Genomic DNA, 27,992 nt, shown 5'->3' on the forward strand with positions numbered 1-27,992 from the left:
AACAACAACAAAAACAAGATGTTTGCTTCTAGAATGGAGGATAGGCCCTCCTGTGAAACTACATAACCATCAAGACACAGATCCCCAACTTATCTCTAGGCGCTATATTTTATGTGATTCATGTATTTCTTCAATCTTTATTTTATTTTATTAATGACCACCAAGCTTCCACTAGGGAAGGGTTGACTTCCTGGCCAAAGTAATCCATTTAACATCATCTCATGAATAATTTCCATATTTACTGGCTTTTTATCACAGTTCCCTTTGCACAGGTGAGGAACAGCATGAGAGAGGATGCTCACCCACTTGCTCCCCCAGGGCTGCATATGTGAAATTCCCCTTATTCTCCTGGCCACTGCACTCAGCTTAGAGCAAGCCTCACCAGCCTGCAGAACAGCCAGGGGATGGAGGATCAAGGTGTGTCTGCCTGCACAGCTTGCGAGACAGCCAGCAGGTCTGCAAATTAAATGTGAGCGATCAGGGAAGACTGACCCATCCCAGGAAGGGAGAACAGGACCCTGACAACCCAGCTAATGTCTATAATCACAGCGATAAAGGTCTGTAAATGGCTTCATTCCACACTGTCACTCACAGCCCTGGCTGTGCCCTCACTCCAGCTACCTCCAGTGACCTCTGTGATGGCTGAGAAAACAGCTTCCCGCTGTGAGTTCTCTCACAGAGCAGCCAGATGGGGCGGGTTTGCGCCATCATTTGTGCCTGTAAAGGGAAAATGCCAACAGAAAGATTCATGGTAATCCATCCCATCTCTGCAAAGCTTCTCTGATTTATTAGGGCATAAACTGCTGTACAAGCTGTAATGAGACATGAATGTTCTGGAAGGCCTATGAACTCCAGGAGGAAATGTCTCACCATCACACTTCTGTGCACCTCATTTATTAACAGTTTATGCTGGCATAGCCTGGAAAATCCTGCCAACTTCAGAACCCATGGCAGTCACCTTTGGGGTGGGCATGGAAGAACCGCAGGAAGAGATGTCCAACTCAGACAAGCGACAGAAAACTTATTGGCACACTGCATACAACCTCCAAGGCTTGTGAAGTACCTAATAGTCTCACGACCATGCTTTCTAGGGTGCAGGTGCAGGTGGGGGCAAGGAGTCCCCAGCTGTGAGGTAGACAGATCTAACTGAACGTTTTGCTGCACCAGTGTCTCTTGGTCCTGAACAAACATGGGAAAGAGTACCCTTAGATTTCATGCAGAGCCCCTGTTACTGACTTCAACTCCTCTATCATTTGAAGAGTGTTTTTCCCCAATCTAGGGGCTTCAAAACAATTACCATATTTTTGCTCCCTAAACATTGCCCTTTTGATTCTAAATATAGATTAAAAAATTAAGAGCAGACTGGTCCATGTTCTTTTATATTTCCCGTCGTTTGCAGCCATTTCTTTTCCTTTCCTTAAAGTGTGTGTAGCACTTTAATTCGGTTTTGGCTTCATTTGTCAAACGTCATGAAAGGAATGGGTTGAAGCAGTGAGTGACCAGGAGAATACACAGCATCCTGACGTGAGATTAGGCATTAGCACCCATGAGATCAGCTTCTGACACCCTCGCATTCATTTCCACACTCGCTCCCAAGCGTAGCGTGTGTCAGAGATCTAGAAGGAGCAGGTGCAGCACAGCCAAGGACTGAGAGAGTGGTGTGCAGAGTCTGGTGCGCAGCACAATGGTGAAAGGAATGATTTCACAATGAAAACGGCAGGACATTCAGCCAGACTCGGGGATTTGCTGAGCGTGGAGCCCCGGAGTCTGTGCCTAGTAACACCCTCCAGAACCCATTCTGTTCCAATCCTTGAGGCGCGTGTGGCTTAACCAAGGCCAACCATTCAGATTCAGTGCTCAGGACAAAAGCAGCACTTCCGTGCAAAGCCTGACCAAGACACAAGAGTCAGGCTCCGCTGAGGGCAGGGAACACCTGTGTGGATGCCGGACACTGTTCTTGTGTGTGTCTCCTTGCGAGAGAGACAGAGAGGCTTAAGTAAATGCTTCAAGGAGAGAGCCCGTGATTGGAAAAGAATCGGGTGTAACAAAGTAGCGGAAGTGTCTTCTCTGCCAGAGGCTGCATGCACCTTACAGTGCCTTGCCGGCTCTCTGGAACTACTGTGGAAGACGCCACTGCGGAGAGCTCAGGAATGAGGGCTTTCCCATCTGCTGTGTTGCCAAGAGAAACATAAATAAACCCTCCTGGTTCACTGTGCCTGTAGATGTTTAATGGGCACTGGAACAGGGTGAAAAGGCAGGGTAACTGTTTTCCTCTTTGCTACCTTAATCTTCAGGCTAAATTCCATTCAACTTTCATGCAGACATGCACATTGCCCAGTGAAGCAGGTCAGCTGCGCTTGTGCTCTTCGGGCAGCTGCTGTGGTTTGGGCATCTGAATGTTTTAGACAATACCATGACCACCTTTTAGGCCACCTTGGCAAAATGAAAGCGTGTGTTTCCTTCTGATCAGCTGACAGTGGTAGCAACCTTCTGCTCCTGAGCCCGTGAGCTTGGCTTCTATTCCCAATATACCTGGCTCACATGTACTGTTACTATGCCTAAAGTCCTCTTGTCTCCCCAGATAGTTGCCTGAGTCTTCTTCTAAGGTTCTCCCTCCTAGTGCTAAGTGGCTGAAACGATAAATGATAAACCCATTTTCACCACTACAGCCCTCCTAGCAGGCTAGCCAAGAGACTTACATTGCAAACACCGGAAAAAAGACTTTTTTTTAGTTTAAGAAGCTGAGAACCCCATTCGCTGCAAAGCAAATGTCAAGACTGAGCTCAGGGTGCATTCCACACCTGAGCAATAAGCCTGTGTCAATACCGCCTCGAACACTGTCACTGTAATTAAACACAGAGAAAGGCCAAGGATGTCTCCACGCCCAACGGTGGAGCCTTTGCTCACATTAACTATGCTGGTCTTGGGTTCTCAGAGCATCAGACCCAACATCCTGGCCAGGGCTCCTGATGGCAGAGCCTAGAATCTGCCAGGGCGCATGCACTTAAGAAACAGCAGAAGAGTGAAGGCCAGGGTTTTGACCTTGGTCACGTGTACACAGGTCAGTATGGAAAGCAGAAAGGGACTTTGATGTACTGTTCCCTTTGCCTCTTCTATCAGATCTAATTTGTTATTAATATTTCAGCTATTCTCTCCTGTGTTTAGAGGACCTGACTTTTTAATTCATCAATATTTCATGAGGCCTATTGATATTTGATCTTAAAATCAAAGTGTTCCTTAAACACAACCAAATTAAAGAATCCTCTGAGATTTTGAGTAAGGAAATGGTTTCTTTATAGGAAGTCTGCTTTATTTTGCTCTTTAAATGTATGGTTCAAATACATATATTTTTTTCTAACAAATGGGACTGTTGCATCTATGTTTAAATCAAGGAAAGTGATCCACGAGGTGATCCAATGTCCTGTTAGTATGAAGGTAGAAGAAGGAATCACAATAAAATTAAACGGACCCAGCTAACATGTCAAGTAGAAAGTCCCTGCAGGTGCCACTGGCACTGACCCCTCTTACTGACCCCTCCTACCTTCTACTAAGGATGAGCATCACTGATGTTTCCAACTAGCCAAGATGGAAACTGACCGGCAGATGTCATAATCCAGTCTTAAAAATCCAATTCCTATCTTTTGCTTTTTTTATGGTAACATCAAATCCTAAGATTCAAGGGTTCCACCTTCATGTTTGAAAAGAATTCGTTTAAAGAAGGGTCTTTTATATGAATAACTTACAAATGAATGTTTTAAGGGCATTTGAAGCTGTGTCCATGCATCATATATGCTATAGTAGTCAGAAAGTAGAGGAAGAGCTAAGCTCTAAGGACCCAGACCTGTGGATTTAACTAGAGCTGCTTCTGCTAAAACCGGGAGTGAACTAGCCTTTGGAGTAACAGAATTCATAAGCAGTTCTCTGTGCATGTGAACCATGTGGTATATGTGTATGTATTCATATGTGCATGCAGGTGTGTATACCATGTGTGGAGTCTGGGATTCAACATCGGGTATTCCTCAACCTTATTGCTTGAGGCAGGGTCTCTCATGGAACTTGAAGCTCACTGATTTGCCTAGATTGACTGGCCAGTGGTTTCCAGAAATCTACCTGTCTCCACCCACAGCCACGCCTCATGCTGAGGTTGCATGTGCATGCCACAACACTCAGCTTTTTACAAGGATGTGGCCCAACTGAGGCCCTCGTTCTCCAACAGCAAATACTTTAGCAGGTGAGCCACCTCCCTAGTCCCAGGAATAGCTTTTCTGATGGGAATAAAATCTGGTTCTACATCTGCTCCTGGCTACAGCCTTCAACTCAAACCACATGGGCAGATTCTGCTGACTCGGAGCCAGATAGAGGTGCCTAATGACACTAGGTGTTCAGACACTGTTGGGGATGACCCAGTCCTGGGTTTCCCTCACACTGCTAGGTGATCCCTGAATCACATGGCTCAGAATAAGACTGACCTTCTAGTCTAGGAAAATGTAGTTTCCTATCCTTCAAGTCTTTCCTGTATTTGTCTGGCGGCACACGTTTGGGCGGAAGGGGCTTTAGAACAAAACTGCCCTTACTATCTGCAGCCGTCAGAACAGACACAGGGACCCTCACGTGAAGGGAGGACGGTGAGAAGACACCTGAGCATTCTTCCCTGCGGTGTACCATGTGACGGAGCAGTTCCACACGGAGCCTCTGCCAGGATACATGTAGAAACCAAGGCAGAAACACCCCTTGAATCTTTCTCCAAATGGCATCTTCTTGGCCCAGTTTCCACTCACTAATGCATTATGGAAAAATCTACTTCAAAGGAACGTTTAAGCACAATTTTGTTCTAACTTTGCCTGGTTACCAAGGACTTACTTATAAAGAATGCTTTGTATTTTTCTGCTTGCTTACCTAGTTTTGATGTACATTATCTCTGATTTCCTCAATGTCAGCTTCTCCTGCATTATTAATGCAATCTACTGACGCTGTCTGTTGAGAATTGAAAAGGTCTTGAGTTTGCCTCAAGACAAAACATAAAATAAGAAAACTATCCTACCTTCTTACCTAGTAGTGAAATACAGTCATGTACCAGGGGCAGATTTCCATGGGCTAGAATTCCTCTTCCATTTGCATGTTGTTCTCCCTCACTATTCACCCTTCCATTCAAATGTCCATGGTCTTCTCCCTGCCACTGTGCCCTGACTTTCCCAGAAACCCATTCACTCAGCCACCTATCCAACCCCACCCAGGACTACTGCTGCAGCTTAGCAGTCCAAGGTCAGTGGACTGGTGCCCCCTGGCTTCTGTCGTCTACTCCCATGCCTGGCTGTCCTTGTGGTAGTATAAATCTTACTAAGTCCTTTGGGGTAAATCATTGCAGGCTGGGATTAGTAGAGCTACTTTATGCTTGGCCACTTAAAAAGTGTCTGAAGCTAAGGAAAATGGAATTTCTTGGAATTAAAAGGAAGTGGCTCATAAAAATAACTCGGTGTTTCATTCCCAAGGTCTGTGACGGCAAGGAAAACTTTTCTTGTTGAGTGAGAAGGCAAACCCCAAAGGACTGCCTTGGAGCTCAGTGCTAAAGGACAGACAGAGCACCAGAGAGATGAATGAATTTCATTACCTTGAACTTACTCCGCAGGCATAATTAGGATTCCTCTGAGAAGTCACCTAATTGTGTAATATACAGCGAAGGATGTGAGCATTTCATTTTGGCATTAAGCAGCATCTGTCAAACTCCCTTTTAATCTACTATTCCATACTTGCAGGGGAACAAACAGGATAGGTCGTTTCCACGGTGATGCTTTCTAGTTAGCACCAGCAGCTCATCTAAAGGTGGAGGATACATCTTCCCCTTGAGGCATCTCCAGAGAAAAGGCCTCTTAGATCACCCTGGCATATTATTAGATGTCCCTGTTGTCCTAGAGTATTGTAGCCTTGGGTACATTATTTCTCACAGAAATATTGGTAGTGTGGGGGACCAGAAGAGACATCCCTAACCAGGTGGTTATTCTCCCTCTAGGTTGCCTGGATGGAACAGGGCTACCTGGCCCAGCAATAGAGAAGTTGAAGCTCCTGGAGTCCTAAGCCATGTGACCACTCCTACCCGTGCTTACCGATTGTTCAAGGCTCCTTCTGCCTCCTAACAGCTGGTCTAGAAGTTTCCTCCACCTCCCTGGCCTCCTGGAGAAAGCATTGCTTTCTGACTTTTCTGTCACCAACAAGCCTCCCCTCCCACTCTGGACCCAGGAACTAGCCTTATCACTTTAAAAGAACTTCTCACTGGGGCTGGAGAGATGGCTTAGTGGTTAAGAGCATTGCCTGCTCTTTCAAAGGTCCTCAGTTCAATTCCCAGCAACCACATGGTGGCTCACAACCATCTGTAATGAGGTCTGGTGCCCTCTTCTGGACTTCAGGCATACACGCAGACAGAACATTGTATACATAATAAATAAATATTTAAAAACAGGACTTCTCACTGTGTCAAGACAGACTATCATAGCAGAGGTATCTATCAACCAGAGGAGAATGCAAGGCACAAGTAGGCAGCTGTGAGTGCTGGAAATTTGCAAGAGAAAATTTACTCCTGTGGCAAGGAAGCAAGGAATCCAGATGACATGACGTAGGCACCCCAAATATTCCATAGGCGCAATTAGACTCTCTTAAGACACCAGCAAATTATGTAATCTTACATGCTTGCCATTTAAGTGGAATCTATCAAACTCCTTTTGATTTGGGATTCTATACTTGAAGGGGAACAAACAGCACAAGCCACCAGATTTTTGGAGACTTCAAATGTCAGGAAAACAATGTAGGACATGTAGATTTGGCCTTCCGTGTTCTGAGATTTCAAATGTCAGGGAGACAATGTTGGACACGGAGATCTGGCCTTCCGTGTTTGTGAAAGTTCTTCAACCACACCTTGATTGAAGCTCCTGGGATGTGAAGAAGTCTTGGGGGAAAGGGTGGGCCTACTTGTGGCCCCAGGGCTTCTTGATGGGGAGAGGGGCAGACTCTCCTCCCTGGCCCCTCTTCAGCACCTTTACCAGGAAGTACTCCAGAACTTCACTTCTCCGTCCTTCGGTTGGCCCCTGGGGTGAAATCTCTTTTCTATGTAGGACTCCATCCTGGAGAGCCAGCCAGTATTCATGAAAAAGTGAAGAGAACTTTCTTCTCCCTGCTTGTTCAGAAGGATTGTGATGATAACTGAACCATCTTTAGTCATTTCCAACGAATGGAAAGATTAGCATCTGCACAGACGAAAAGGGCAACGCAAGCTGGGGACAGGCAAAGGCAAGCTTCTTCAGCTGATATCATCAACCACAAAACAGATGCAATGAGAGGAGGGTGGCTATGACGCGGCCATCTTCCCAGTTGTAGACAAACGCCCCCCCCCACCCTTGCTCACACACCAGACTCCATCCTTGGGGTGTTGGTGCTAGGGCTGGTGTGCACATGGGGAGGAAGGGGCTCAGTCTCTGCACTTCATGCATCTCACACATGTGTTAGCTGGTATGAGTTATCCAACAGTGACCACATTTTGGGGAGAAATCACCCATTGATTTATCACAGGGGGCATAAATCATAAATGCATTTAGTTGTCTTCATCGCCTTTCCTGTCATCCTGCCCCTCTGAAGTGAAATTAAGAGGCAGATGTCTTATCTGGGATCAATTCCAGATCCCATTTGGGTTTAAAAAGGAAAACCAGGGAAGGATTTCATACAAACCTTCCGTCACAGGTTGATCAAAGTCTTGGTGTCTTGAAGGCCAAGCCCCGGTGCCATAGTAGATAGCTCGGAGAGGTCCAGGGATGCAAGAGGTAGACACCTTGGCTCACACAGTTCCCTCACATCCCAAAGGCGACTGGAGATGCTAACAAGTCCCACACTGCCTCTAAGACAGAACCTCCCCCCTTCCATACACACCCTGTGGCTTACAGCTGCCAAGGCCTGCAGAGATTCCTGTGCACAGGGGGAGGTCCCAAATGCCATGGAAGAACAGAGACTGCTTGGCTGCAAATTTTTAAATTTAGACTAAACCACAGGAAGGGAAGAAAAGGATCCTTCCAGAAAGTTCTCAAGCGCTTCTCCACCCTCAGATTCTGTGGCGGTCTTGGGGGGTCCTGCCTCATTGGTCTCTTTCCTCACGACTCTTGTCCTATTTCCCCTCTTGGTTCCAAGTGCTAACGTCTGCATAGTTTCGTTGTCGTTGCTTTTGTTTCTTTGTTGTCTGTCCTAGAACTCTCTCTGAAGACCAGGCTGGCCTCAAACTTACAGGGGTCTGCCTTCCTCTGCCTCCTGTGTGCCGGAATGAAAGTTGTGTCCCGCATACCCTGGTGTCAATCCTTGCCCCAAAGAGGGATATGGCATTAGCGAGCTGTTTTGAAGATTACAAAGTCAGAAAGCTTGAGCAACTGGTTTGAGATTACACAGTTTAAGGTGAAGTTTATCAACAAGCTCGGCTTTTCTGCTTTTCAAATATAAGCCTTTCTCACTCTTGGTTCCTCTATGGCGTTTCCTATTTTACAGCAAGACTGAGAAATCAGTACCGTTTTCTGGGTCTTTGGAGTGCATTTATACACTCCAGCAAGGACACCAGCTCCTTATTGTCCCCAGGGAAGATGGCAGATATGATGAAAGCGCATGCTAAAAGGAGAAGGTGTGTTCAGGGCGTGCTTTACTGAAGATAGAGATGAAGATAAGCATGCCCATGAAAGCACACAGTTCACAACTTTGACCTACAAAACATGGATGAAGCCGAATGACCTTTGTCCTGGGACTGTCTTGACACCAGCAGCAGTGTCTTGACGACACCAGTACTTGGATTGTTGGCTCTTGGCCTCCACTGGCCCATCTGAGGCAGTGACAGCATCTTCAGGGGTGCTGTCTATAAGAGGGAAGCAACACAGACCAGTGCTTTCCTCATGTCCGGAAGTGAGCTGTTAAATGTTTCACGTATTTTTATAAAATTATTTTTCGAGAGAGCCTGAACTTTCATCTAATAAGAAGCGTTCCTAAAGGGCTGCTTCCTACACTGAGAGGAGAGGAAGGAGTGGTGCTTTGGAAGGCGAAGATAATGACTGTGCAGAGGAAACGCATTTCAGTAAGTGCTGCTTGGCTCCTGCTCACATCCTCCCCTTTGGAGTCCTGAGCTGGACCGGCCTCCTTTGAAATTTGAAAACCATCATATCTTATCCTATCCCACTGAGGTACAGAATAAGTCACATGAAAGCAAAACTGAAGTAATCCAAATCTTAAAAGCTGCAGAATTTCCATGGGTTGTGGGGGTCAAATTCATAGAAGCAAAAGTTGAAAGTTCCCCAAATCCAGGCTTCTGAAGCCACTGGCTCCACATGCCTGCCCCCAGCCTGGTCCTCCTTCCCCAAAGCAGAGGGCACTTGGGAAATCTGCTCCAGAGCTCTGCGGGGGCCCCAGGAGGCTTCCTGGCCATTGAACTAATCCTCTTTCCACATCTCACTTTCAGTTCGCATTCCAGTACCGATTTCCACATGGGCCTCTCTGCTTTCCAACAAGACATGTCAGGCCACAGAATTCATGCCTGATAGTTAGCATACAGCTCATGCAAGTCCCCCAAAGAGGCCCCGTTAGCCACCACCCTCAGCTGTTTCTTCTCCTCCAGAGGAATCCCTGAGGAACAAAGAGACTAGAACAAAACCTTTTTTCACTTTGTAGAAGAGAGAACAATGCACCAAACTCAAACCGAAGATCCTGGGAAGGGGTTGGGAAGGCTCTTGTGAGAGGCTCTGGGCTTCAAGGAGGGTCTAAGAGGGACCAGGCTTGACGTGCTGGGCTGTAGTACCCCACACCCTCACAGAAGTTTATTTTCTTCCCACTGTTCATAGACAACATGAGGGTATTTGGGTGAACAAGAAGTTGGTGGCCAAAATCATTTGGAATCAGGAGGCGTATGGTTAATGCTTGGATGTAGGAAGACAGAATGCATGGTTTGGCTTATGGAGGCTATCAGACTTCCCAAAAATCTACTGTAAAAAGGAGCTTCATTTTTGAGAAAAGAAAGGTGATCTGTCTACTCTCCCCTCCCCTCCCCCAAAAAACCAAAAGAGAGAGAGAGAAAGAGAGAGAGAAAGGCAGAGAGAGAGAGAGAGAGAGAGAGAGAGAGAGAGAGAGAGAGAGAGAGCTAAGTAAGCAAATAATGCCTCGTCTGGGATTAAAACCCTGTACTGTGAAAGGCTTATGCCAGGTTTAGGGACTCAGAATCCTTCCTGTTGGGCTGCTAGGATCAAATTTTAAAACTAAATCATCCCTCTGGTGTACACAGCATTAATAAGCAGTACATAGGGAGAGGTGGAAAGCCTCGACCTAAATCCATCTATTCTTCCTTCCATCCACAAATGTTTATCAAGCACCTACTGTGTATTGAGCATTGTACCAGGTTCTAACCTTAGAAGAAAAAAAAAAACAAAAACAAAAAAAGCAAACAAATTAAAAAAAAAACCCAAACAGAAACTGTTGTGTCTCCTGGAGAAAGTAAGTACATCGGAGATGACGGTGCTGGTCAGTAGTCACCACTGCAGTTAGTCCTATGGAGAAGCTGAAGGTGTTGGAGAACGATGTTCTATGGAAGGTCATGCTCCCTGACCACAGCAGTCTTCCTCAAAAGTTAGTTCACCGCCATCTAGAACTGAAGACAGTTTGAGACTCTTATTGAGTCCCTGGGTACATCCTAAGTCCCCCACCTCTACCTCACAAGAGAGCTCAAAGACAAGTTCTAGGCAGGCTATGCTCTTGGTCCACCCAGGAGTCTCAGAACAGCAGGAGGTGCTGCAGATTAGGCTACGGATATGGGCTTTGCAGGCCATTTCTGAAACTTGCCTGGTTGTTGGTTCTTGTATAACTTTGTTGCTTTAGCTACAAAGCAGTACATTATCAGTGTCTATCTTAAAAATCCTTCCAGAAGCAGCAAAGTAATGCTTGCACGGGGCACTGCAAGTGGTTGAACTAGCATCCAGGGATGCTCCTGGACAGACGACGGAGCATGTCAAGCAACGCGCTGTTCACACGGCGGACAAAACAGACATGCTCTGCCTTCATAGCATTCTGCTTCTCACAGGTGGAATGACAAACACGATTCACCTCCTAAGGTCTTATCTACTGGTTACAAAATGAAAAGCGGGACCCATAAAAGGAAAGCCGCAATGAAGGCTAGCGTGACCTCAGGCTGGCCGTCAATATGAACATCATAGAAGACATCGGAGACAAACCATGAAAACTTGAAGTGCCCGTCAGTGCAGAAGCTGGAGGCAAAGGCCCAGCAGGGGGAACGGGGTACAAATGTCCCAACGTAGCCAGCAGCAGAGTGGAGCAGAGAGCACCAGGCATGAGGGGCAACATCCAAGAGGACTGGAATCAGGTCATCATGGACCAGAGGGAGGCAGCAATGGAAGTCCGAGGGAAGATCAAGATCATCTGTTTCTAGTTTCCAGAAGATCGCCCCATCCTGTGGGCCGGCTTTTCAATCTGCTGATCATTTCCTGTGCAGACATCGTTTAGTTTGGTAGAGTCCCACTTATCTAGTTTTGTTGTTGTTTTGCTGGTCATACTTTGTCATCATGTCCAAGACAAATTCAAATCATATAAAAATCACATCTAGACTCCACATCTGACAAAGGGTTAATTCCCAAAATAACAAGGAACCCTATAAACTCAATAGTAAAATAAAAGCAAGAAAACAACCTGATTAAGAAAAGGAACAAAGGACTTGTATAGCCATTTTCCCAGAGGAGACATACGAACAGCCAGCAGGTGTCTGAAACCATGCTCAAGGCTGCAGGCTTCATGGGAAATGGGAATTAAGGAAATCCCCATCATCCTTGTTATGGGGAAACATAATAAAATCTGGCAAGAAAGGGAACCTCTGTACAGTGATGGGCTGTAAACTGGGCTATTCCTTAAGGAAAATAGTATGGAGGTTATTTAAAAACTAAAACAAAACCACCCATGGACCGCAATCCCATTTCTGGGAAGAGAACCAAGAGAACTGAGATCGGGATTTCTAAATGATTGACGTCCTCCCATGTATATCATAGCTCCACTCGGAGTGACCAGAATATGAGAACAACCATACACACACGTGGAAAGGGATGGGGAAAGAGAATGTAGCACACACGTAAAGAGGAGTCTACCTCATTTTCTACAATACAGATGGACCCTGGAGAAACCAGGCTAATTAAACCAATCACAGAAGTACAAACACTACAAGTTTTCACTCACATGATCTGACTACAAGAGTCAAGGTATCAGGGGTATCAGAGGCTGCAGAGCAAGACATACTGCTGGAAAGACGTGAGTTGAGGGGGATGGAGGAGCTGTTCGAAGAATCCTATGAGGAAGAACCCCAGGCTGGCAAGGTGGCTTAGCCGGTAAGAGGCTTGCTACCAAGCCTGATGACCCAAGTTCAATCCTCAGAACCCACAAATTGGAAAGAGAGAACCAACTCCCAATAGTTGCCATTTTACCTCCACACACATACTGTAGTGGGCAAGAGTCCTCCCTACACACACACACACACACACACACACACACACACACACTGGCTGAGTTCCAGAGAGCTGCTGGACAATGGTATTGTACACATCTGGAGAGATGGGATGTGCCACAAAGTTCCGGGGTGACACATATATTTGGGTTTTGCCTAAGACTGTGGTCAAGGTGAGTAGATACAAATCTCCAAATATGCCAATTGTACATACTAGTCACATGCTGTGTATAGTACACCAATTTTACCTAAAACTGGACATTTTTAAAAAGAAAATGTCTCTCTGGCTAATAGATAGAGAACAGGTCATAAGGAATGTTTCCCCTAGCAAAGCACATGGACTGGAAACCCAGAGGGGATGGGGGTTTGGTTGTAACTTAGAGCAGGTATGAACGGCAAGCGGAGGGGGATCTGACTAACTTACACCTTCCTCACACCAGGTATGTCACCAGCAGCAGGATGGAGGATGAGGACCTTGCCCTCCCTTCTGTCCTGTTCCTCCTCGGCTGGTTCTATGAGGAAGTTGATAATTGCTCATGACTGAGACAATGAACACACAAGGTAGGGCTTCGCCAACACACCTTGGGAGCCTTAGCAGTTTCCAGCTACCTAGATGAAGGAGGTATAGGTTAGTGGAAGCCCCCCCTTCTAGGCTTTTGAACACTATCCTGTTTAATTCTTTTTTAACTTTTATTTTATTTTATTAACTCTTTTCATTTATTTTACATACTGACCACAGTGGTCTCTCCCTCCTCTCCTCCCTTCTTTGCTCACACTCCCATCTACTCCCCTCCCTATCCACTCCTCCTCCATCTCATTGGTCGAGGGGCCAGCTCCCATAGCGTATCAAGTTGAGGTTGGTCCAAGCTCTTCCCCCACAACAGAAAGGCAGGGCAAGGTAATCCAGCATGGAGAACAAGTTCCCAAAAGTCAGCTAGGTGCCAGGTACATGTCCTGATCACCCTCTAGGAACCTCACAAGCTCAAGCTACACAACTGTCACACATAAGCAGAGGGTCTAGGTCAGCATCATGCAGGCTCCCTAACTGTCAGTCCAGAAAAACTGCACGGTACAGGTAATGAGTCGATTTCCAGATGTAGAAAATGTGAGCACCCAGACACCACCTTATTCCATTAGGTAGTATTTCCTTGTCCCCATTCCACCGAAGTCCCTCAGTCTATAGTTCAACCAAAATAAAGAGGAAAAAATACCTTGGAAATAAGAAGATGCCATTGGTATGCAAAGAATGTAGAACTTACTTGGCATATTTTGACTATCCTTGGGTATGCAGGCTAATAAAGGAATGTGTCTCAGTACCAAAGAGGCAGGACTTTAAAGGCCGGGGTTAGCTCTCTACAGACCAGATGTTTACTTTGTCTGCTGTTCCTGGCCAGGCAGCAGAGGCAGGCTAGACCAATGCAGGAAGGTCAGGAAGTTATCCTTCCATCCACTTCTTTCTGGCTGTCCCAGTCAGCTTTACTGCTAATTGGGCACAGTTCAGAGTCACTTGAGAAGAAAAGCTAAACTGAGAGATTATCCTCATGACATTGGCCTGTTGGCAGGTCTGTGGGTATTGTTTTGGATGCCAGTTAACACAGGAAGGTCCAGCCTTCATAGATGGCACCATCCTCAGGCAGGTGGTCATGGACTGTATATAAAAACTAGCTGAACATAAGCCAGTCTGCCAGTCAGATAGCAAGCATCCTCCTCCATGGCTCCTGTTGTATTTCTTGGCATTGAGGTGAATCTGAAGTAGTGTTGTACCGAACAGCAAGAGGCCTTCCCTGATATTTGTGGTAGCTTGAGTTCAATTGGTTCCCATAATTTCTCATAGGAAGTGACAATATTAAAAGGTGTGACTTTGTTGGAGTGGGTGAGGCAGGCGAATCTCTGTGAGTCCGAGGCCAGCCTGGTCTACAGGAGCTAGTTCCAGGACAGGAACCAAAAAAACTACGGAGAAACCCTGTTTCCAAAATCCAAAAAAAAAAAAAAAAAAAAAAGAAAAGAAAACGTATCATATTTCAAGTGTTATTTATGATCTGCTTCCGTTTTCTGTGATTCCTTTGTAGGTTTATAGCAACCCACATTCCTGAGCTCTTTTAGAATACCCTGAGGCACAAGGGACCCCAGTAAACAGTTACCCCATGATGAACTGCCCAATACCTTCTTTCAAATATTGCTTCTGTAACGGTCACATAGCAATCTGGTTCTATGGAAACAGATACAGACAGTGTAAGGGTGGTCATGAGGACTATTTTCACACACACACACATACACACATGCATGTACTTATCTTTGGGTTGCTCATGATCGTGGGAAAATCCTATCTCCTTTCCACCTGTTCAAAGGAAGGTGAAAAGCCATACATGGGAGTACTGGAATATTGGAATTTAGGAAGAAAAAGAGAGAATTAAAAAAAAAGTCTTTCCAAGTGGCTTAGAGTTATTGGAAAACTGAGTTCCTAAAAGAATTAGCCCTTTGGAGGTAACCAACGGCTCTCTAATTGGACTTAAGGCCCACTCCACAGAGGGGATCATGCCAGGTAACAGAAACCCAACCAACTTCTCGGCTAGGGAAGTGGATCTTGGAGAAGAACCTACAACTGGCACTTTACTAAACCAGTATCACCCCTAAGTACATTCTAAATACTTGTCCTTATACTCACAGATAAGTGTAGTCTTCACCCGCATCAAGGAAACTTCGCAACAGATGGAGACCATTACAGAAAACCACAAGCCATGTGGAGTTGTGGAACCCTGTCCCAATAGATACAACTGCAACATTTCTCACACCCAGTGCTCAATGTTTATTGAGGAAGAGGAGGCAAAAGAGTCTAAGGCCACCTAATGGTGGTGCATGTCTTTAATTTCAGACTTGGGAGGAAGAGGCAGGAGGATCTCTGTGAGTTCAAGGCCAGCCTGGTTTACAGAGCTAGTTCCAGGACAGGCAGAGCTACACAGAGAAACCTGTGTCTCAAAACAGACATCACACACACACACACACACACACACACACCACAAGATTGTAAGGGCCAAAGGAACACAGAGTTTCTCGTACTATTTGTGTCTCTGAGGAATGTCAGAGGTTACTCCCATAAAGTGTCACCAACAAGACTTCATAAAAAATAATCTGAACAAGAACAGCAATAGATTGGACTGGAGGGATGGCTTTCCTGGAGGTCCTCAGCTCAATTCCCAGCAACTGCATGGTGGTTCACAACCATCTGTACTGAAATCTGGCGCCCTCTTCTGGCCTTCAGGCACACATGTGGGAGGAACACTGTATACATAATAAATAAATAAATCTTCTCATTTTTTAAAAAAGAATAACAATAGACACACTAATGAGTAGGAATGTGTCAATCCTACACAAAAACTATAGGCAACTAAGGAATGCTGAGAGCAGAAGACAAAGTCTGTCCCAGAGGGGAGCATAGCAATTGGTTATCCACTACAAATGGTCAGCCCTGCACATCAGACAATAACATCACACAGAAGGGACAGGTTGTGCTTATGTGTGTAGTAACATCACACAGACGACACAGGTTGCGCTTATGTGTGTAGTAACATCACACAGATGGGGCAGGTTGTGATTATGTGTGTAGTAACATCACACAGACAGGGCAGGGTGCGCTTATGTGTGTAGTAACATCACACAGACAGGACAGGTTGTGCTTATGTGTGTAGTAACATCACCCAGATGGGGCAGGTTGTGCTTATGTGTGTAGTAACATCACCCAGATGGGGCAGGTTGTGCTTATGTGTGTAGTAACATCACACAGATGGGGCAGGGTGTGCTTATGTGTGTAGTAACATCACACAGATGGGGCAGGGTGCGCTTGTGTGTGTAGTAACATCACACAGACGGGGCAGGGTGCGCTTGTGTGTGTAGTAACATCACACAGACGGGGCAGGGTGCGCTTGTGTGTGTAGTAACATCACACAGACGGGGCAGGGTGCGCTTGTGTGTGTAGTAACATCACACAGACGGGGCAGGGTGCGCTTGTGTGTGTAGTAACATCACACAGATGGGGCAGGTTGTACTTATGTGTGTAGTAACATCACACAGACGGGGCAGGGTGTGCTTGTGTGTGTAGGAATACACGTCAATCACTAATGACAAAAGAGTCCATGATTTTCTGCAAAAGAACAAAGAGGGCATATGGGAGGGTTTAAACAGAGGAAATGAAAGAAGGAAACGATGTAACTATATTATAACCTCAAAAAAGAAAAGAAATAATAAAAAATATATAACAATAAAAAACTAACTCTGTCTTTGCTCAAAAGCTAAGCCCCCCTCCCCTCAGCGATGCAGGCTTCATTGAAAGATGGGGTGCAGGGACGCTGAGCTTTTGCAAAACTCCTCAGGGGCACTGAGGCAGACCTAAGCCTCTGGCCATCTTGAATACCACAGGGACAAGGCGGACTACAGCAAAGGAAGGAGGCCTGCTGGACAAGGCCCCGTGTCATCCTTTAGAGAGCTAGGAGAATCAGTTTTAATCCTGGTGCCTTCAAGGGCACGTCTACAGTGCTTGGAAGGCATGCCCTTGGTGCTCCTAGGATCACGGCCTTCCCTTCACCCCATCTAAAATTGGCTTTGGTTCCCTCCCTGTGGTCTCCACCAGGTCACTCAGGATCATTCAAGAACCCTGAACCCCAGGATACTCTTCCTTGTCTTTTTTCTTTTCTGGTGTAAGGACTAGTCCCAGGGCCTTGTGCAAGCTAGACAAGTGTTCACTCTGACCTACATCCTTGCAGCCTATTTAGAGGATCCTGAAGGACCTGGAATCTACCTGCCATCTCCCAACCTGTTCTTGAGATAACTGAAGAGCAAAAGCCACACTCAAGCGGACTATCATTTGCCTCTGACTTGCCTTCATCCTTTCCAAAGAGGGAAGTCACTTATGCACACAGACAGCCTTGTCCTGAGACCTCGCAATTGTCTCTTTTGCTCTGTCTACAGCCCTGGGTTTTCCAGCACCCTGAATCCTGCCCTCCTGCAGACTGTTTTGCATCTGGGGTCAGTGAAACCAGACAACAGACTCACTGCTCCAAAGACACAGGACACAGTGTGGAGCCTGTGACCTGTGCTGATTTCACTTTATTCTTCCTCAAGATATCTGCATGTTCCTTAAGGACCAAGCTTAGGGCCTGACAGGTGCCACTGACTAACTCCATCAACTGCTATTAGTGCCTCAGTTTCCACTGCAAAAAGGGGGCATAAGAGTAGAGTCCCCATCTCACACCACGGCATGCGAAAGGCTTAGAATAATAACTGACACTTGGCACTCAATAAAAATTTGCCTTGTATATCAGTGTCATCTTATGAGATTTAAGAACACAAGAGACCAATTTAAAGCTTGTTATTTATTGAATGAAACTCGAGTTCAGGGGGATGGATGGAGAGGAAGTAAATAGAGAATTCAAGAACAACTTCTGTTGCTCCACATAGAGCCCTGTGAAGATGGACTGATTAGTGACATCCAAGAGAAAAAGATGGGTCATTATCTACATTACACACATACACACACACATGCTGGCAATGTTGCCCTTTAGGGGTTAATATTTTACTCCTAAAGCTAAATAATAGATTACCTATTAACTTATTCTTGGTGCGGGTAGATGAACACAGTGCCTGGGTGTTAGATGTTCCCCCTCCCTTTTCTCCTTTTCCCCACCTTCCCCCCACCCCACCTCTCATCTCCTTCTCAGAGAGGGTAAGGCCTCCCCTGGGAAGTTGACTGAATCTGTCCTATCACCTCGCTAAGGCAGGACCAAGCCTCCCACACCTAGGAGCAAGGTGTCTCTCCATAGAGAATGGGTTCCATAAAGTCAGTTCACACATTAGAGTTAGCTTCATTATCCCATTACCACAAGCACTGTGTTGTTCTTCTGCCCACACCAAGAGTAAGTTAATAGGTAATCCGTTATTTAACTGTTCCAAGTACAATATTAACCCCTAAAGGGCAACATGAAGTTTGTCAGCTCCTGGATAGATTGGTCCTTCCCTGGTAACATGGTTCTCAAACTTCCTAATGCTGTGACCCTTTAATACAATTCCCCATGTTTTGGTGACCCACAAATATAAAATTATTTTGTTGCTACTTCATAGCTGTAGTTTTGCCACTGTTATAAATTGTGATTTAAATATCTTATATGCAGGATATCTGGTATGCAATCCCCAAGGGAGTCACAGCCCTCAGGTTGAAGACTGCTGGACTTAGAGCAATGTTGTTCTATTTAAGTCCAGGGAAAGCTAAAAGCTTTTTTAATCTCTTCAGTCCCTGTACTGAAATCCAGACTAATGGTCTCATGGTATGATGATGTGGAATATCCTTCTGTATATGTGTTGCTTTTATTGGTTGATGAATAAAGCTGTTTCGGCCAATGGCTTAGCAGAGTTAAGCCAGGCGGGAAAGCCAAACAGAGATAGAAAGCAAGAGTAGGCAGAGTCAAGGAGACACCATGTAGCTGCAGAAGGGGACACCTCAGGGCACAGTCATTGAGTGTAGGGCAGAACGCCCAGGCACAGCCATGAGGGTAGTGTGGAATGCTTGGCATAGCTGTGAGTGTATGTCGGAACCACCCAGGCACAGACACGAGTGTAGCCCAGGCACAGCCCTGAGTGTAGGGTGGAACGGACAGGCACAGCCCTGAGTGTAGGGCGGAACGCACAGGAGCAGCCATGAGTGTAGGGTGGAACACCTAGGCACAGCTGTGAGTGTAGGGTGGAACGCACAGTCACAGCCCTGAGTGTAGGGTGGAATTCACAGGCACAGCCATGAGTGTAGCCCAGGCACAGCCATGAGAGAGCTCATTATTCTTCTCATGCTGCCCTCTGCCATGTGAGGATTCAAGATGGCAGCCTTCCAGACTGGAACCCAGTTCTTCCCACACATGCTGGCCCCCTGGTCGTGAACTTCCAGGTTCCTAGATTGTGAGATATAAGTCACTGTCAATAAAACACTCAGACCATGGCATTTTAATGCAATCCAAATCAACAAGGGAATACCTTGTCTCCTTAATCTTGCCAAAGAGGGAATCTGATCATTATCGTCTATTCTTTCCTTCACTCCACTGACCTGAGAGCCATGGTCTCCTGCCATGTATCCACCCGTCAAACTCCAAGGCCATCATCTGTAATGGTTATAAGACTCAACCTTTCAGATCCTGGTTCTAGCTCAAGGCCTGCGCCCCCCTTTCCAGCATTCCTATCCTAAGCATGGTAGCCCGGGTGTGAAGCAGCACCAAAGGAGTCATGAGAATGGGGACTCACCTCACCGCTAAAAAGCAGGAAGGCCCTGAGCATTCTAGCGCAGGATCTCCAGCACAGAAAAGCATACTGTGGCTGTACAGACCATTCAAGAAGAAAGGAGCCCGGGAGCGGGCAGACCTCCACTGCCCTTCTCAGCAGTATCTAGGGTAACACACCATGCAGAAGGCATTTCAATGGTGCACAACTACACAACACTTCTCCAATTTTCCCAAAGACTGTTTAAAGCTGGCACTGGCACATGGTCCTAAGGCACCATGGAATAGCTATTTCAGGTTCTGTGGGCCAGTCAGTCTCTGTCGCAAGCAAACCCAGGCATCAGCCATAGCACTGTGAAAGCAAATGGGCGTGCACACACTAAAATATCCCTGCCTACTGACTGCAAAATTTGGCCTTCCTATGCTTTTTTTCATCATGGAGTATTTTTGCTTGTCTTTAAGTTTTACTCATTTCTATGTATATGTATGTGTGTGAGTGTGTGTTTGTGAGTTCTGTGTTGTGCAGACATGTGTGCAATTCCTGAGCATTTGCATATGGAAACCAAAGGAGGGCATCAGGCATCCTGGTCTATTGCCTTATTCCTCAGAGATCCTCCTGTCTTTGCCGGTATGACAAGCTGATGCAGCCAGCCTGGTTTTTGTTTTGTTTTGCTTTAAAAGCGGGTGTTAGAGATTTGAACTCAGGACCTCATGCTCATAGAGCAAAAACTCTTCCCTGCTGAGCCATCTCCTCAACCCATTGTTGCTGCTTGTCCTTTCTGTTTGTTTATTTTAATTTAAAAAATACGCAGGTTATCCATAGACTACAGTCTGCCAAAGCAGGTAGCAAGCCAAATGAAGCTTGTGGGGGAGAGGCCGCCAACCCCTTCTGCATGTCATTTCATTAATCACTTCCTACTGGTCCAACCAGGACCCTTCCATGTTTTATACTTCAAGGGACTAACAAGTGACAATAAATAATTCCTTAACTTTAAGTTAGAAGAGCAGCCATGCAATGGTGGACAAGCCAGTCATTTTCCTAATTTAATGTACACAGCATTGATTTAGAGCAGACCCTGGAACAAGCACCTCTGATGTTGCAGAGTTCATGTTTTATTCCAAATCCGTTGGAGCTGGTGTTAAGCCACTAACCAGAGAGTATTAAGCAAAAGTAAATGGTGTCTCATAAATGACTAAACAGCTCCTCACTTCCACTCTTGGAAATAAGTGCTGGCAAGGGACACATTGCATAGGCAATAACAAGGCTGCCTTCGGAGCTTCTTGGTCAGTCTCCAAGAATGCATTTTCTCTAGCAATATGCTCGAAGATGTTTCATTACGCAGCTGTCTTAAGCAAGGAGGGCCTAGGTAGATACTAAACAGTTTTAAATGTGACCATCACAAGTGCAGCCCGAGTTTTTCCCCCCATTTCTTCTGCCTTCTCTTTCTTGAAACCCAGATGCCAGGCTATACAGAAGTCCTACTGATGTACTCAGGGTGAACCCAGAGCTACCCTCAAAGAATAGATACCATATAGGGAGGCCTTGGAGGCCACCTGCCAAGCTCCGGTCAAGTGCAGCTTTGCTATTGACCTCCCTGGCACCACGTGTAGCACAAGCATTGTAAGTTAGCAAACCCATGAAATAATGAATTGCTAGTTTATGACAATAAATATGGGTTGTTTTACAGCATAGCTCTGGTAAGTGTTTTTCCTTCCTTTCCCCTTCCTTCTTGCTTCCTATATATTGGTTTTTCTATTGCTGTATAACAAATTACTAAAAAAAGAGCGCTTGCTGGCACTGTTTTCTAAGGCTGTAGGTGAGGTAGAGAATGGACTGACTTTTGATCCCAAGGCCTGGCCTGCTAAGAATTCACTGCTGAAGTTACTCACAATATTGAAGGAGTTTCCTTTTCCTGTGTCTGAAAAACCGAGAGCCCAGCTTTCTTTGGGGGGGGGGGGGGTTAGCTGGAGGCCCCTTGGGTCTGAAAGATATCAATTGTTCCATCTGCTTAGGATTCTCAAGTAGCCATCTACTTCATCACACCAGCAACGAGGATCTCTGGTCTCTGACCTTCTTTGAGGGTTTTCGATTAAACAAGCCCCATCCAGGATAAAGTCTCATTTGATTAGCTTACATTAATTGGAAGGGGATAAAAACACCCCTCACCACTAGGAAATTCTGTTGGTTAGAAACAGGTCACCGACACTACCCACACTGAAGGTGAAGTAATCACACAGCACATAAGCCCTAAAGGGGTGGGAGCCAGTAAGTTCTCTAAGGTTCTCTTTGTCAGACCTTTTGCCAGGCTGCAGTACGATGCAAGCTGACAGAATTGTTCAAAATAGAGAACCTGTTTTTATATACTCACCAAAAAATAATGGTTAAAGACACTAACAGAAGCAACTTTAAGACTAGACTTCGACGTCCTAGGGAGTATGGAGTTTAGAGCTCAGCCTTGTATGTGTTGGTCAGTGATGGACGGTTTTCCAGGGTCTAGGGCAAGAAACACTCTGTGTATTGGACTGGACCAAGGAGAACAGGAGTGGTGAAGACCCCACTCCATCAACTATTTCTTCTGTGTGGGGCTCCATCAAGAGCATCGACTTCGGGCAGAGAGATACTAGGAATATTTACTCTCAGACCCCACCCCCATAGTGAGTTCAGAAGCCCCACGCAGGCCCTGTGTGGGAACCAGCCCTCCCTGCAGGGCAGAGGCTTGCTTACTCCTGAGAACCACTGTTTTATGAGAATCGTGTTCCATTCTGTGAACCATTTTTTTCTCTCTCTGGATGGTGCTTCCTGTTTTTACAGTCTTGAAGATTGCCAATTACTGCGTGTCAGACACAACCCTTCACTAAATCGCTAGTGTTCAGAATAATGGAGAAAGATGACTGCTTAGACCTTCCATGACATCTCACTTTACTGAGGTGCTAAATCGTACCGGGGAGCTAGGCAAATTTATCACCTCTACCCTCACAAGAAAGTTCATAAAAACAGAGAACGCATGAAGATGTAAATGTCGTGGAATTCTCCACAACGGGCTTGAAGGGCAGGGAGGGGTGCACTAGTAATTTCTAGTAATAAAAGACCCTCTGACTACAGAAGTCCTTTCTGCTTCTGCTTGACATTCATTTACAGGACCCTTGCTCCAGAGCATCGGGACCATGCCAGCCCAACAGTCAGTACTGCTCATGGGGGAAAGGAAGGCACGCTAAAATCTGTACTTCATTCAAAGACTGGCTTTGCCACTGTCTCTCCCTATAAGCAAGGTCAGAATGTCTCAGTACCAATAACTCCAGGTAGCTGCTTTCACTCCACAATCTCCAAATGGAAGAGATTTATAGAGCACAGCACATGCCACACACAATGGATAGGATCCATAAATGCGTCTCAAGGGCCCATCACTTTCTTCTTCTTTTCCTTCAGTATTCTGTGTGATGTCAGGCCACTTGTGAACTTTTTTCTTCTTGTAAAATATCCAGGGCCTAGTCTCCCTTTCTAGTGCTGGACTGCCAGCTCCCAAACCAAGACATGGGAACTTATTATTAATTATGAAAGCTCTACCTTAGCTTAGGATTGTTCCCAACTAGCTCTTATAACTTAAATCAACCAGTTTATATCCATCTACGTCTGCCATGTGACTCGTTACCTCTCTTCAGCATAGTACATCCCACTTTCTCGGACTCTGCCTGCTGAATTCCACCTCTCTTCTTTCCAGAGTTCCTATCTATTTTGGAAGCCCCAACTATCCTCTTCTGCCTAGCTATTGGCCATTCATCTCTTTATTAAACCAATCAGAATGGTCCTAGGCAGGCAAGATAAAACAGCAACACACCATCCCAGTGTATAGAAAGATTATCCCATAACAGGTCTCTCACCTGGCACTCTCCATCACTAAGCATTGTCCTTACAAACCCGTTAATTCAGACGCATACTGCACTGTGTACTACAGAAGCACAGAATGTCCTCACCCTTCTTCTCCACATCCTATACACTCACTAGGAATAAGCATGGCCTCTGCCGGGAAACCATCATCCCAATTAAATCTTAGATTCTAGCATCTAAAATCTTGTGTTAAGTCCAAGGGGGAACCTTCCCTCTCATTTGAGGGTTAAGTTCTAAACCCAGTGTCTCTCACTGGTCACACTCAGACTCATGGTGTGCAGAGTCCTAGATATTCTCAGCAAGCCAAGCACAGTCAGTGTCTCTCTACCTTCAGAGGTGGTGGTTATTCCCAAGGTTAGGCACCAGGAGACCCCTTTGGGAACTACACTGTACAGAACACATGCGGCTTTAATCACCAGATTTATTGGTAAGGTAAGATCCTATGTGTATCAGGGACCTATACAGACCATGAATGACAAACGTAACATGGAAAGACTTTCCCCGTCATAGTCCTATAATGTACATGCTCCCTGGATAGGGCAGTTAGCAATGGCTACCTTCTGCTTCTTTTTGAGAATGTGTTCAGTTTGTTCATGTCTCATAAACCAAACAGACAAAACAGAGAAAGGAAGACTGACATGGTCTGGATGGTCTCATGCTTCTATACAGTCAAGATCATACAGGGAACAAGAAGATACCCAGTGACGCCTGCTCTACCTGACTTTGTCCTCGGCTAAAATCCTATATTGTAAAGTGACACAGTGATCCCCAGCTGCCAATTCGTTGACACGAGCCCGTTAGTGGACCTTGTTTAAAAATGCGGGTTATGAAGACACATTTCCAGAGATCTGAGTGCAGGATAGGGCCCAAATAGTCATAATTTTAGTTTTTTCTTCTGAGAACGCAGACTAGCTACCAGCTTTCAGGAATCTCAGGATTAGGTTCCTCAAAAATGTTAAAGTCAGTCATTGATGCTCTAGGATATGGGGTCAAAGGTTAAAAAGCATTGTATCGATTTCACTTGTGACTAAGAAATACTTAGAACAGAGGACAGACAAGCTGATGAGCACACAGTGTCCAAGAATAGAGAGAAGATTCTACCTAGAGCTGGCCCAAGAAAGTCCACAGAAGCAAGCATGATTGAAGAGATGTCTTCAGTCTCTGAAGCTTAACATTTTACAAATCCGGGGCCTACCAGGTAGCTCTGGCTTCAAGGAAAACAAATTAAAGAGAAGAGCCGCATAACAAGGAATTTTTTTCTTTTTTACACAACACAGTAAATATATCTTCACAGGTGCCTTCCTTCTCTCGAAAACACTTCCATTTCATGACTACCAAAGTCATGGTATTTGATTCTGGCTAAGCCACAAACATAGACTGGGAAGCCATAGATCATTAAAGTCTACAAGGACAATGTGAAGGTTGCAATGAAGACTGATCATGGCCACCACTACACAGACGGCGTAAGCACCAACTCACCTTTCGGTCTGGCCAGTTGTATTTTGCAAAGATGGTATCATAGGTGTCCACGGCCCCATCAGTTATGAGCATGATGGCCTGGCTGCAGATGCTTCCTTGTCCTGTGTGGTTGAACTGTGGAAAGAAATATGAAAATAAGACACATGTCAGAGAGTCTGCATATGCTCAAGACCTCCACGGCATGTGGTCCCCGAAATCCAAGAGCTCAATGCGTGCCACCAATACAACCCACAGGAGAAGCTCGTGCGTGGGTTCAAACTAACAGCAACTAGCTGCAGAAGTTGGAACTACTGTAGACCAAGGCTCTGTGTGTGTGTGTGTGTGTGTGTGTGTGTGTGTGTGTGTGTGTCTGTGTGTCTGTGTTTGGAGGGGGTTCTAAAACACATGCCTGCAAGCTACCTAAGTTTCTGGCCTGCAAGTTCTACCTTCATCGCTGAACACAAGGCACTGGAGAGCTGGCAAAGGCACTCACAGAGTACACTGTAAGGGCAATGGGCTCTGAGAGAGGCAACATAGCTGTCAAAAATCTTAATGAGGCTGATCTGAGGGAGTCGAGTAGGTACAGAACATTTATATGTTAAAAATCAAAACAAGTTTCAGACAAGACGGAAGCTAGGAAAATGATAAGTCACACCCCAAGGTTAGGTACTCATTTTGAACACTGAATTTAAAATGCATGTCTTAGTGTAAAGGATTTGTAATCGCTTGCTAGCATGTGTGTCATGCTGAAAACCCCAGATTGCACTTACCAGTGTGCAGATCCCAACTGCAGCTTCTACTCTTAGCTAGGGATGGGGCATAGGCTTGAAATTCCAGCACTAGGGAAATTGAAGGGCAGCAGGATTGCTACAAGTTCAAGGTCATCCTGGTCTATGTTTCCAGGCTAGCCTGGGTTAAGTCTCCATTCCCAAAACAAATAAAACAAAACAAAAATCAAATAACGGGGGGCTAGGGGGTGGGTGCCTGAGACACGGCTTGGTGGTAGAGCACTTCTTGTAAATGTGCCAGGCCACACACCACACACACACAGGCACACACACACACACACACACACACACACACACACAGCTCCATGCATTTCTGGGTAGTAGCTGCAAGTGAGCAGACATAATTACCATATTGTGCACCCTTCCTATGAAGAGGAGGTAAAGAAAAAAAATCTGTAATGAACGTTATTAATGATGCAAGTCAAAATAGCACCAAGTCTTTAAATACCCCACAATCCCATAACACTGCTGAGGCACTGACATACAGAACAGTCTTTAACCTTCAGAAGAAAATGCTCCCTCTACTATGATCACTGTTTATCCACTTGCTAACATGAGTGAGTGTTGCTGGGGATGAAATATGCCCAGCTCACTTCCTTCCCTTAATTTTGTATTCTCTTTGAAAAGGCATAGAAAAACTATTCTATATGTCTGATGATGATGATGATTCTACAAAGGAGGAAGCAGAGAAGGGAGTCAGGAAGTGAGGAGTTTTATAAACTGCTCTCAAGGAAGACTTCACAAAGAATGTGATTTTTTCCCTTTTTTTTTCTTTCTTCTTTAAGATCCTGTCTCAACAGCAATGACAAAATCCATCTTGTGGGTGAGTGGGGGTGTGAAGGGATGGAGACTGAATTGAGGCTCAGTGGAAAAGAACTTTGCTAGCCTTTCCCTAGAGGAAGAAGGGCACCCCAGAAAAGAATGTGTTACATGTATTGGCCACAGCACTGGGAGCGATTGAAGGATACTCTTAGCCTTGCTGGTTGGTCAATGGTGGCCAAGGGAACAAATAAGACATTCAAATTGAAGATATTATTGTCTAGTCTTTATGTAATTAAAAGTCTGATATGTTCACCATAGATAATTGAATAAATGGATGGACGGATGGATGGACAATGGATAGATGGATGGAAAGATGGAATTACTCTGAGGTCGTTTTAGGACAGAGCAAGCCAACCACCACACATGGAAAATCATGATACACTGTAAAGTCCTCAATTCTAATCTAGTTCCAGATGCATGACTGAGATGTTCCTTTTCCAGGGCATCCATTTCTTCACTTGTAACATGGGAATAACATCCTGACATGGTTGTTATAACAGAGGTTAAATGTTTATTGTGTGCTAGGATAGGAGCTTAAACGTACAGAATCTTTATTGGTCTTGGAGGTTGAAACTATGCTTATCTTTCTTTCTTCCTTTCATAGGCAGGAAGGTTGAGGCTCAGAGACATCAGCCAAAGGAGAAATGGCTACTGTCCAACAGCTGATACCTGAACACAGGCAGGCCAGCCCCAGCTATCTTCTGCACTGGCACAATCTGTTATGTGGGAAGCCCTTCTGTATATGTGTTGCTTTTATTGGGTAATGAATAAAGAAGCTGCTTGGGCCTATAACAGGAAAGAATAGAGCTATCCTGAGTGAGGTAAGCCAGACCCAAAAAGAGGAACATGGGATGTACTCACTCATATTTGGTTTCTAGCCATAAATAAAGGACATTGAGCCTATAATTTGTGATCCTAGAGAAGCTAAATAAGAAGGTGAACCCAAAGAAAAACATATAGGCATCCTCCTGAATATTAACCTTCATCAGGCGATGAATGGAAACAGAGACAGAGACCCACATTGGACAGAAATCTCAAGGTCCAAATCAGGAGCAGAAGGAGAGAGAGCACGAGCAAGGAACTCAGGACCGCGAGAGGTGCACCCACACACTGAGACAATGGGGATGTTCTATGGGGAACTCACCAAGGCCAGCTGGCCTGGGTCTGAAAAAGCATGGGATAAAACCGGACTTGCTGAACATAGCGGACAATGAGGACTTACTGAGAACTCAAGAACAATGGCAATGGGTTTTTGATCCTACTGCACGTACTGGCTTTGTGGGAGC

The 27,992-nt window shown here is 45.5% G+C and overlaps 1 protein-coding gene across 4 annotated transcripts in view; it reads right to left on the reverse strand.

The window, feature by feature from the left end:
- Window positions 1–27,992, reverse strand: part of Cacna2d3 (calcium voltage-gated channel auxiliary subunit alpha2delta 3) — an 812,834-nt gene that overhangs the window by 366,079 nt on the left and 418,763 nt on the right. For all 4 annotated transcript variants that reach the window (XM_075988898.1, XM_075988900.1, XM_075988899.1 and 1 more), the window contains exon 11: window positions 25,118–25,231. In XM_075988898.1, coding sequence (XP_075845013.1) covers window positions 25,118–25,231 — 114 coding nt within the window. The remainder of the gene's footprint in view (window positions 1–25,117; window positions 25,232–27,992) is intronic.

Source organism: Microtus pennsylvanicus, chromosome 10 (assembly GCF_037038515.1).
Source record: "Microtus pennsylvanicus isolate mMicPen1 chromosome 10, mMicPen1.hap1, whole genome shotgun sequence".
Taxonomy (NCBI): Eukaryota; Metazoa; Chordata; class Mammalia; order Rodentia; family Cricetidae; genus Microtus; species Microtus pennsylvanicus.